Raw genomic sequence first — 11797 nt, 5'->3', positions numbered from 1 at the left:
TTAATTTCACTAAGTCCTGCCCTTAGATCCTTTCCTCAAGTAACATAACATGCACAATACTTTCTAAATAATACATCTAGATAGAAAACGCATATAGATAATTGAGTAAAAGTTATTTGTCAACACTCATAGTGTTTCCAATTATGCTCCACAAATTGTAGTATGTTATGCGTTCGAATTTTTTTTTTTTTTTTAATGTTAAACTTTGGTTACTTTATAGAGAGAGATAGATGTGATAGACAATTTTTATATTTTACGATAGAGATGTGATAGATATTTTTTATTTTTTATTAAAGAGACGTGATAGACATTGGTATGGTATAAAGTAAAATACATAAAGTGAGATAAGATTTTTATTGATAGATAATCTTGCTTGGCCTTACGATGAGTCCATAAAAAGTACATCAACAAAATTATTCATAATACCAAAAAAAGTGAATAATAACTCATTTGTCACACTTATAAGCCAACTAGCTCTCAAGGATTCACCACACTACAGTTCTTCCTAATCTCTCCTGAAGTTCCTGTAAGCACTTGAATGGCTCCCATCCTCATAATCGATTGAGCAAACTCCGTGAAAAAATTCTGAGAGTTAAGCATCTCATTGACATTGTAGGTAGCTTCACTGTCGGTTAAAAGTGCAGCATCAGATTGGAAAAGACCGTCGTTTTGCTTCAAGATTTTGAAATAATCGTTGTCAAAGGATAGGGGGCTTCCAGGATCCATTAGCACGATAGTTACATTGTTTGAGAGGCTTTTGCATTGGGTTTTCAAGAAAGTAGCATAGGCTGAGTTTACAGAAGGATCTTCATCATTTTTTCCTGTGAAATTGTATAGCCTGTTGCTGAAGAAATTGCAATGCCCAACACCAATTGTATGTCCACCTAACCAAAATTAATTTATAAATATTTTGGGCACAGCTAAAGATATCATTTTGAAAGAAATAGATTGTTACTACTTAAGACTACTAGCAATAGGGCTTAAATTTTACATCTACATTTGTAATATAATAATACTTTGTGGACACAGAATTATTGAAACCATGTTATCATATTACAAGCTTATTATATAAACCTCTCCACAACCATCTCCCCCCTCCCCCCTTATAGAATCTTGACCTGACAAAACAACAAGATCATGAACTGAGAGGCTTTTGTTAGCAAAAGATTGTTTTAGGGTGGTGAAATTGAAGAATGGTGATGGGATGTTGGCAAGGGCCTCTGACTCGCGCGATATGATTCCATCCCTTCTACCGGTAAGTACATCCCAAATTGGCCTTTGAAACTGCAATCATTTCCACAAGCACTTGATTACCTAATGCTAAATTCAGTCTGTTATTTTAAAAAGAAGAAGATAGAAAGAGCTTGAGGTATAGCATTTTGCAAGCAAAATTAATTTATAGACACCAAAAAAGGTAGATTTTCCCTTAAAAGATAACATAAACTAGGTGAACTGGTGCAAAACTCGAAAAGCATCCTCTTCATTTGAAATGGATTAGTTTCGTAATTTTAAATAAATATCAGAAATCTGAATATATATATATATATATGTAGAGTCATATTATATAAAATTTTAAATGACGTGATGTTCTATATACCGTTAGATATATTAGAAATAAAATCTTAATTGTGAATTTGGCCAAAAACATCAACTTCACTAGCTTGGCTTGGTTTTTCAAACCAAACACATCCCACTTGTGCTACTCTTTTGTTTCCAAGTCACACTAGAATATTTTCAGTACTTACTTGGTAGGAAACCGAGTCTCTAGCTGCCAAAGCAACAATATCTGCACAAGAAACTACTCTAGGACAGGTCTTCTCTAGCTCCGTCTTCACCTCATCTATTATGTCGAATCCTGCCAGAGATAAGTTTGGAATTGCTGCCTTCTCAGCCAAGTTATTTGTGGTAGAGTCTATCAGTATAGAGGCATCACAACCCTGCCACATTATAACCATTCAAGACCTTAGATGTCTGGTAAACATATAACAATGCATGTGTTTCCTAATATGAGAAATAAATGCTAGCTATGAATGTAACTAATATGACCCATTATGATTTGAAAAATATGACTTCCACCTAAGTTTACTAGTGACAATACTTTTATTATGTGTCAATTATAAGAAGTTATGTTAATAATTGTAAAAAAAATGCAGCATTCTTAGATTTATTGTAATTTTAGGACGTGTGCCATAAGGAGGGGCGTAATTCATGAAGAGAGAAAGAAGGGAGAGAGATGAATTACCCTGACGAAACAATCATGAAAATGCATCCTCAGAAACTTGGCAGGCAAAGTCGAATTGCATGCCACACGGTTCCATATGATTTTCTTCACAATTTCCTCAGCATGAGGGCAACTCTCCTCATAAAAATGCATTCTCAACTGTCCATGACAAACTCCTAGAAGCCCAAACACTGCTATAAAGATACAGAACGAACTCAAATTAGTATTCATCTCTCTTTGTTTCTTTGCTCTACTACATACTTTTCCAACACAAGCATTGCATCCTTAAATAGAGGTAATGGTCTTCTTTCTCCGAGTAAATGGTTTCATTACAGGAAGGTAAAATTAATTTAAATAATGTTCAATCTGTAGTTGATATTGAGATTTGTCATAGGGAGAGATTGTTCGACTTGGCTAACCACTTTTTATATATTTCTTTCTTTGTCTTAGTTAAAATTACCTAACATAGCAAATAAATTATTTAGGGGAACAACGTCAATTGGTTAGGGCAGTTATATATATTAATTTCAATTATCAATGTTGTGTATAGATCTCGAGTCTACTTAGACATTACAATGTCTTCTTTCTTTTCCTTATCATCAAGTATGACTTAAGCAGCTGATTCTTTTTAATCGAGAAAGACACATGCGGAGAGTAGCATATGGATGTGACATGTTTTTCATGACAGTCATGACTTATGATCGATTCTAAAATTTTGAGGACTTGGTTGTTGTTATTATTATGTATGTTCTTACCTACTGTAGTGTAGGTCAGTGCTTCATTTCTTTGCTGACCAATGTGTGTTTAGATCTTAGTTATAAGCTAGTTTACTTTTTTCTTCTTTTTTCTACTATATTTTATAACAGTACAGAAAAAAACTATAAATAAACTATTCTCAAACAAAAACATTTGTTTTTCACTAAAAAAATATCATAGGAAGCATAGTCGAACATGCATGCTTTATTCTTGGAAATAAACACACACTAATTTCTTCTGCATTAAATTAACAATCTGGCTGGTGGTAGCCGTTTGAACTAATTATTCCTACCAAATGATGACACAAATTGAATTTAACGCAAATTTAGTCGAATTTGTTGCATCCTCCATCGAGGTTTCTTTTCTAGTTGTGCAAGGGTGCCTTTTCTCTTTTCTATGATGTGAAAGTTTACAGAATCTTAGATTAGTGACTATAGTCAAAGACTACTGTCTCAAGTAAGATATATTGTATTTCTATTTTATTTTTCATTTAAATTTTATTAATGTATATCTTAAGGCATATATTAATAAATTATTTTATAAATCATTTTAAAGAAAAATGAAAAAATGACTAACTTTATTGATAACTTTTTCAAACATTTTCCCAAATTCATTAACTGTAATTTTTTTTCCCCTTTTATCTCTCCTACAGCCCCACATAATACATTTTTCCGTACTATTTTTTTCAGTATTATCTTTAGTTTGCGAATCTGCATGGTATATATATATATATATATATATATATATATATATATATGAGTTGTGTTAATGGGCACTTTACCGTGTTTGTTAACGACAATTTTTTTGTAACTTTTTATCTACTTTTTGTAGCATTTTTTTTTGGACAAATTTTTAGTAGTTTTGGTTGAGAATCTGTGGGCTTGTCGTGAGCAAGCTACCTCTGTAATCTAATGGGCTCACCGTGAGCTTGGCTCTGTTACAATTTTTTTTTTTTCCAGATTTTAGTTCAAATTTTTTTGGACTTTTTTTCTTTTTTTTGCTTGAAAGTAGAACAAATATTTTTTTTAAATTTGAGGGTGTTCCTGATTTAGCTTAAAGGAACACCCTGACCTGTATCGCCACTGGCTGGGAGTGGGCTAGAAGAATAGGTAAGAAATGGGTAGAGGGGCCAGTTGTCTAATGTTGGGGGGCCCATTTATTTTTTCTTCGTAGTCTAATGGGAAAATTTTGTTTTTTGCAGGGGTCACAGCCCCTCTAAGCCACTATATGGCTCTGCCCCTAAGTACAAGTATTTTTAAAAAGTAGCTATATAAATATCTAAATAAAAAATCTTACGTTAAAATTGACAACCATTTTAAATTTTTTATAATGCCAATGATCTTGATGGTTATCATCATTCATCAGTCGTCAAGGAATCCTCCGCTCGTGAATTATATTATAATGTAATTATCTATGTCTGTAGTTATATTCATCAAACATCTTGTCAAGTTGACATTCTGATGTGCATGTCTAATATCGTGCCATTTCGGTTATCTTCTGCTGCATTGACATTAATTTCCATTTGAGCTGGCCCAGATAACTAAGTGTACAATTACTACAATGTCATGAAAAAGAGGATCTTGTGTCCTTGCATGTAGCAGCATATATATATATATATTATATTCGCCATTGACATAATCATTGAGCTGCCAGATAACTAAGCGTACAACTATACTACAGTGTCATGAAAAGAGGAATATTGTGTCTTGCATGAAGCAGCATATATATATATATATATATCTTCTGCGCATTGACATTAATTTCCATTTGAGCTGGCCCAGATAACTAAGCGTACAACTATTACTACAGTGTCATGAAAAAGAGGAAATATTGTGTCTTTGCATGGAAGCAACATATATATATATATATTCTTCTGCTGCATTGACATTAATTTCCATTTGAGCTGGGCCAGATAACTAAGTGTACAACTATGACTACAATGTCATGAAAAAGAGGAAATATTGTGTCTTTGCATGGAAGCAATATATATATATATATATATATGTGTGTGTGTGTGTGTTTGTTAAGATTTTTCTGTATAAATCTCACTTGTAAAAATGACAAAAAGTTATTAAAAAGGTTGTCAAAAAGGATAAAAAAACTACTAAAAATTTGTCCAAAAAAAAATGCTACAAAAAGTAGATAAAAAGTTACAAAAAAATTGTCGTTAACAAACACGGTAAAGTGCCCATTAACACAACTCATATATATATATATATGTATATATATATATATATATACCATGCAGATTCGCAAACTAAAGATAATACTGAAAAAAATAGTACGGAAAAATGTATTATGTGGGGCTGTAGGAGAGATAAAAGGGGAAAAAAAATTACAGTTAATGAATTTGGGAAAATGTTTGAAAAAGTTATCAATAAAGTTAGTCATTTTTTCATTTTTCTTTAAAATGATTTATAAAATAATTTATTAATATATGCCTTAAGATATACATTAATAAAATTTAAATGAAAAATAAAATAGAAATACAATATATCTTACTTGAGACAGTAGTCTTTGACTATAGTCACTAATCTAAGATTCTGTAAACTTTCACATCATAGAAAAGAGAAAAGGCACCCTTGCACAACTAGAAAAGAAACCTCGATGGAGGATGCAACAAATTCGACTAAATTTGCGTTAAATTCAATTTGTGTCATCATTTGGTAGGAATAATTAGTTCAAACGGCTACCACCAGCCAGATTGTTAATTTAATGCAGAAGAAATTAGTGTGTGTTTATTTCCAAGAATAAAGCATGCATGTTCGACTATGCTTCCTATGATATTTTTTTAGTGAAAAACAAATGTTTTTGTTTGAGAATAGTTTATTTATAGTTTTTTTCTGTACTGTTATAAAATATAGTAGAAAAAAGAAGAAAAAAGTAAACTAGCTTATAACTAAGATCTAAACACACATTGGTCAGCAAAGAAATGAAGCACTGACCTACACTACAGTAGGTAAGAACATACATAATAATAACAACAACCAAGTCCTCAAAATTTTAGAATCGATCATAAGTCATGACTGTCATGAAAAACATGTCACATCCATATGCTACTCTCCGCATGTGTCTTTCTCGATTAAAAAGAATCAGCTGCTTAAGTCATACTTGATGATAAGGAAAAGAAAGAAGACATTGTAATGTCTAAGTAGACTCGAGATCTATACACAACATTGATAATTGAAATTAATATATATAACTGCCCTAACCAATTGACGTTGTTCCCCTAAATAATTTATTTGCTATGTTAGGTAATTTTAACTAAGACAAAGAAAGAAATATATAAAAAGTGGTTAGCCAAGTCGAACAATCTCTCCCTATGACAAATCTCAATATCAACTACAGATTGAACATTATTTAAATTAATTTTACCTTCCTGTAATGAAACCATTTACTCGGAGAAAGAAGACCATTACCTCTATTTAAGGATGCAATGCTTGTGTTGGAAAAGTATGTAGTAGAGCAAAAAAACAAAGAGAGATGAATACTAATTTGAGTTCGTTCTGTATCTTTATAGCAGTGTTTGGGCTTCTAGGAGTTTGTCATGGACAGTTGAGAATGCATTTTTATGAGGAGAGTTGCCCTCATGCTGAGGAAATTGTGAAGAAAATCATATGGAACCGTGTGGCATGCAATTCGACTTTGCCTGCCAAGTTTCTGAGGATGCATTTTCATGATTGTTTCGTCAGGGTAATTCATCTCTCTCCCTTCTTTCTCTCTTCATGAATTACGCCCCTCCTTATGGCACACGTCCTAAAATTACAATAAATCTAAGAATGCTGCATTTTTTTTACAATTATTAACATAACTTCTTATAATTGACACATAATAAAAGTATTGTCACTAGTAAACTTAGGTGGAAGTCATATTTTTCAAATCATAATGGGTCATATTAGTTACATTCATAGCTAGCATTTATTTCTCATATTAGGAAACACATGCATTGTTATATGTTTACCAGACATCTAAGGTCTTGAATGGTTATAATGTGGCAGGGTTGTGATGCCTCTATACTGATAGACTCTACCACAAATAACTTGGCTGAGAAGGCAGCAATTCCAAACTTATCTCTGGCAGGATTCGACATAATAGATGAGGTGAAGACGGAGCTAGAGAAGACCTGTCCTAGAGTAGTTTCTTGTGCAGATATTGTTGCTTTGGCAGCTAGAGACTCGGTTTCCTACCAAGTAAGTACTGAAAATATTCTAGTGTGACTTGGAAACAAAAGAGTAGCACAAGTGGGATGTGTTTGGTTTGAAAAACCAAGCCAAGCTAGTGAAGTTGATGTTTTTGGCCAAATTCACAATTAAGATTTTATTTCTAATATATCTAACGGTATATAGAACATCACGTCATTTAAAATTTTATATAATATGACTCTACATATATATATATATTCAGATTTCTGATATTTATTTAAAATTACGAAACTAATCCATTTCAAATGAAGAGGATGCTTTTCGAGTTTTGCACCAGTTCACCTAGTTTATGTTATCTTTTAAGGGAAAATCTACCTTTTTTGGTGTCTATAAATTAATTTTGNACAAAAAAAAAATAGAGAAAACAAAACACCAAAAGAAAAATAATCACACGCACAAGACAGTATTTACGTGGTTCGGCAATTTGCCTACGTCCACGGAGTTGCAGGGATTTCACTATTATCAAAGAAAATTACAATGTGTGGCTATAGTGTTTTTCTTTCTCAAAAACAACAACAAGACAAAATCCTAATCACCAAAAAAAACGGCTTTATATCCTACGCACAGGATTCACAATGGGTTACAAAACGGGCCAAAAATTTTTTGTCAGTCCACGCCTCTGCTCTATGGACTAAGCCTTAGTAAATCTCTCATTTAAAACCATGCAACATTATTTTAGTCAAGTCAGGTCATCAATTGGATCAAATCATGCCTGACGACGATTTTTCATTGAATAAAAATCATCCATTATCATTTCTATAGTGAAATTCCCTGCAATTTCCTTCTCTATATAAACTATCATATTATCTGCCAAAAGCTTATCCTCCATTCTATTGCGAAGTCTTGTTTTTAACAACTTCATAGGTGAGAAAGCTCGCTCTGTAGTTGATATAGAAACTGGAAAGGTCAACACAAGACGAATAAGTCTATCAATCAAAAAATAGATTTTAGACTTTCCTGAAATTTTTAATCCCCTACATAGCTCGGAAATTGCATTCATATTCTGAAAATCTGGATGTTTTATCACATCAAGCTCATAATGTTGCAATGGAGACTCCAAAAGTTCTTGTTCATGTTCAGTGAAATCTTGAGGATAATATTTCTTAACCAAATTGCATATATGAACAATTTTGAATAATCTAAAAGCATCCTTGGGATTTAAACCTGAACTAAGAATGACAAGTTCCGTTGTTAGCTCACAAAATCTACTTCTCAATTCTTGCAATTGAAAGTTTATTGCAACTGTAAATATGCCAATTCTAAAATGATGTTCTATTGTTAAATTTTCATCTTGACGATGATATCTACCTCGACCTTTAGTGTAACAAGCATTCATATCAGGAATATCAATTTCATGTTGCTCACAAAATGATATAACACTAGCAAGTAAAGGCTCCCATCCATCATCTCTCAACTTTTGAATAAGTGATTTTGTAGTTGAAACTAAATGCATGGCATTTAAAAGGTCTTGAGAATGTTGTTTCAAAGCTTGACAAAGAACATTAGTAATTCCCATTATCTCTTTCATCAAATTCAAGATTAAAATAAATTCAAATGATGTTAATACCTGATAAGCCCCATCCTGTCTTGTGCGTGTGATTATTTTTCTTTTGGTGTTTTGTTTTCTCTATTTTTTTTTTGTTTCTCATAGGTTTGGAATTTCGGTTGAATTCCCAACATGTTCAAGTATATGATGATATATGAAAGATGATAATTTTGATAATAGTGAAATCCCTACAACTCTGTCGACGTTGGCAAATTGCCAAACCACGTAAATACTGTCTTGTGCGTGTGATTGTTTTTCTTTTGGCGTTTTGTTTTCTCTATTTTTTTGTTTCTCACAGGTTTGGAATTTCGGTTGAATTCCCAACATGTTCAAGTATATGATGATATGTAAAAGTTGATAATTTTGTATCCAATAGACTTAAGAATTATATTTAGTATATCTTTGTTACAACCCGGCCCCTCCAAGTATTTATTCATGGCTACGCCCTTGCTTGTACTATATTATATATTTTATACTATATTTTATTAAAATATAATTTCTTTATTAATTATTTATTACTCTCTTAAAACATCTCTTTTTGTACATAAGTAAAATATATTTACATGTAAATAGTAACTGTGTATATTTATATGATTATGTAACAATTACACAAGTTTACATAAATTAATATAAATGATTTTTGGAGTTTGATGAGCAAAATTTATCCTTTATAATATTATACATTAACTAATATGAGTGATCTTATACTTATTATGAAACTTTATGATATTCAATCTGACTATTTTCTCCCATGATGGGTCTTATATTTATAAGAACTTTTTTGACATAGTAGGAAGCATATAACTTTTCAGATTAATAAACTGTTGTGGCTTTTGCAAAAGTCGGAGCTGGCTGCCCACACTTTAAATGCGCAAGCCTTTGTATTTTAAAACGTAACTTCTTTCAAACCACTTTTCTAATTGGTTGCCAAATGCTCATTTTAAAATTTCAGTTTTTAAAAGCTCGTTTTGGCTCAAGAAAGTGGAAACAAACGCACACTAAAGCCAATACCTAACCTTGTTGATAAGCTTTTTAGACTTATGGTCTGTTTGGATTGAGGGAAAGGGAGGGGGAGTAGAGTAGAGTATAGTACAGTAGATTTAGCACAAAATTAGTTTATTTTTAGCCAATTCAACTTTACTCTCCCTTCTTCCTCCTCCCATCCAAACATGCCATTAATTTGCTATCTTTTATGATACATTATTAAATTAATTAGCTGTACAGCCTATGTGGACAATAGACACCTACAAAAAAAAATAAAATTATAAATTTCCATCGATTTTGTGCTAGTCAGTAATCATCTGATGATTAAGTCAGTAAATATTATTTTGAAATAAAGAAATATTTTCCGCAACTCAAATATCATATCTATGTTGTTTTTCTTTCATTTGTGCAAGATCTTTTATGGCTGTTTTTCTAAATCTTTGTCATCATGGACAGTTGTAATTATTGACATGGTTTTTTTAATATATATGATTAATTAATGAGTTGATTGGTCTTTGTGTAGGTTAAGATGAAATCATCACCGCCTTTGCTTGGTTGCTCAAGCTGGGTTGTCCGAAATGAATTGGTAGCCAAACCGAGTGAGCGTTAAGGTTGAATTCAGCTGATGAAATAGATCAACTGTCACTAAATCCATATTATTTTGTATTGATTTTTTACTTAATGCCCAAGATATATTCATGCTTACACAGTTTCGATCGCCTCCATGTTTAATAGATTTAAATAGCTAATTAAGAACGTGTACTACAACTAACTTGTTGGTGCATTCAAATTGTTTACTTAAATAAATTAATATTTTTTTCCTATAAAAAAAATGTCTCGGTCACTAGAAACTTTGATTATATCTAGTCAAAGGAACACGGAGTTGTGCCAAATTAATCCCAAATTTTTTGGGGGTGATCATTTTTCTGTTATAGAAGAATTTTACAATAATGTCAAAGTCAATGATGTTTTATTAAACTATTGATAAAATTAATAATGCTATATTATTAAAGTACACACAAATAAGATGTGATTCTCAATAATGATCAATAAGTAAATTTTGCTTTCAAACCTTGTGGAGGTGGAGAACAGCAGCAAACAATTTGGCAAGTCAGCATAATCAGTACTTTAGAAAGCAAATATTAACAAGAAAGCCTGGTAGATTAAGTGGTTGACACATGTTAGCGTTTACATCAGAGTTCAAATCTCCTCTCCTATTTATCGAATCATAAAATAAAAAATAAAAAGAAACAAATATTACCTTTATGAAAAAAGTTTTCCTCTAAAGCAATTTAGAAGAATTTTCCTCCAATCCACTACATGACTGTTAAAAAAACCATATTCATGTATAGTTTTAGTCACATAACATTTTCAATAAATTATATAAAATTTTTAAATAATACACATGTTCCATGGATAGTCTTACCTTTATATTGTGCAGGAAGCAAAAATTAAAAACAAAAACTAATTATTGTCAAGTTCAACGCCATTACAAATACTCTGGCATCCAACATTTCACATCCTATAAGAAATTAAGAATGTCTTTCAATTAGCCTAGACCAAAAATGAGACTTATTGTTAAACCGTACTAGTGAATAATACTGTACCATTCTGGAGTTCTGATTTCTAACTGCCTTTAAGTATAATTCAATTGAACACAGTAATTACAAGGATAGATATATTATTCTTTGCTTCCATTAGATTTCTAGAATAAGTGTACATGGGTCCGGATGTTCTTTTTATTTTATTTTATTATTATTTTTTTTTTTTACAAGATAGAATTTGAAAGCTCGAAAATGTGTTGAAAACACAAGAGCTATTTAGACCCCCAATTAAAATTACGGCTCGATAGATTTTACACAAACTTAATAATAAGCGCGGAATAGTGTAAACACAAGCATATAAGCAAAACAACTACTCTAATCCATAATTAAAGCAACACAGCAGTAATAATGAAATGAACAAGAGTAGGGAAGAAGGATGCAAACACAGAAAACACCGAGACGTGTTTTCGAAGAGGAAACCGAAGAACTCGGCGAAAAACCTCTCCGCCGCCCTCCAAGCGGAAATCGATCCACTAGACAATCA

General features: G+C 31.8%; 2 protein-coding genes and 1 long non-coding RNA gene across 3 annotated transcripts; 1 reads left to right on the top strand and 2 right to left on the bottom strand.

Annotated features, from left to right (window-relative positions):
• Nucleotides 1-321: 321 nt before the first annotated feature.
• LOC111987354 (peroxidase 24) lies at nucleotides 322-2594 on the bottom strand. The gene is made up of 4 exons (XM_024019062.2): nucleotides 2243-2594; nucleotides 1746-1937; nucleotides 1119-1284; nucleotides 322-884 (listed from the first exon to the last, which is right to left on the bottom strand). Exons 1-4 carry the CDS (start codon nucleotides 2450-2452, stop codon nucleotides 478-480), a joined length of 975 nt encoding a protein of 324 aa, XP_023874830.1. The 5' UTR covers nucleotides 2453-2594; the 3' UTR covers nucleotides 322-477.
• A 3522-nt stretch (nucleotides 2595-6116) lies between these two features.
• Nucleotides 6117-7306, top strand: LOC136068001 (uncharacterized). Its single transcript, XR_010629398.1, has 2 exons — nucleotides 6117-6670; nucleotides 6976-7306. It is a non-coding gene; the product is annotated as an uncharacterized LOC136068001 (long non-coding RNA).
• A 579-nt stretch (nucleotides 7307-7885) lies between these two features.
• Nucleotides 7886-8695, bottom strand: LOC136068012 (uncharacterized). Its single transcript, XM_065774604.1, has one exon. The coding sequence runs from the start codon at nucleotides 8693-8695 to the stop codon at nucleotides 7886-7888; it is 810 nt and encodes a 269-aa protein (XP_065630676.1).
• Nucleotides 8696-11797: the final 3102 nt, after the last annotated feature.

The sequence above is a fragment of the Quercus suber genome, unplaced genomic scaffold, assembly GCF_002906115.3.
Source record: "Quercus suber isolate HL8 unplaced genomic scaffold, Cork oak 2.0 scaffold_95, whole genome shotgun sequence".
NCBI classification, from domain to species: Eukaryota; Viridiplantae; Streptophyta; class Magnoliopsida; order Fagales; family Fagaceae; genus Quercus; species Quercus suber.
This window is presented reverse-complemented; position numbering and strand designations above follow the sequence as displayed.

Bases quoted from the DNA above. Each gene is read 5' to 3' on its own strand.
- LOC136068012 (XM_065774604.1), bottom strand. From the start codon at position 8,695: ATGGGAATTACTAATGTTCTTTGTCAAGCTTTGAAACAACATTCTCAA.
- LOC111987354 (XM_024019062.2), bottom strand. From the start codon at position 2,452: ATGAATACTAATTTGAGTTCGTTCTGTATCTTTATAGCAGTGTTTGGG. The intron at 1,938-2,242 runs GTAATTCATCTC...ATAATGTGGCAG, and splicing joins TTCATGATTGTTTCGTCAGG to GGTTGTGATGCCTCTATACT. The intron at 1,285-1,745 runs GTAAGTACTGAA...AAATGATTGCAG, and splicing joins GAGACTCGGTTTCCTACCAA to TTTCAAAGGCCAATTTGGGA.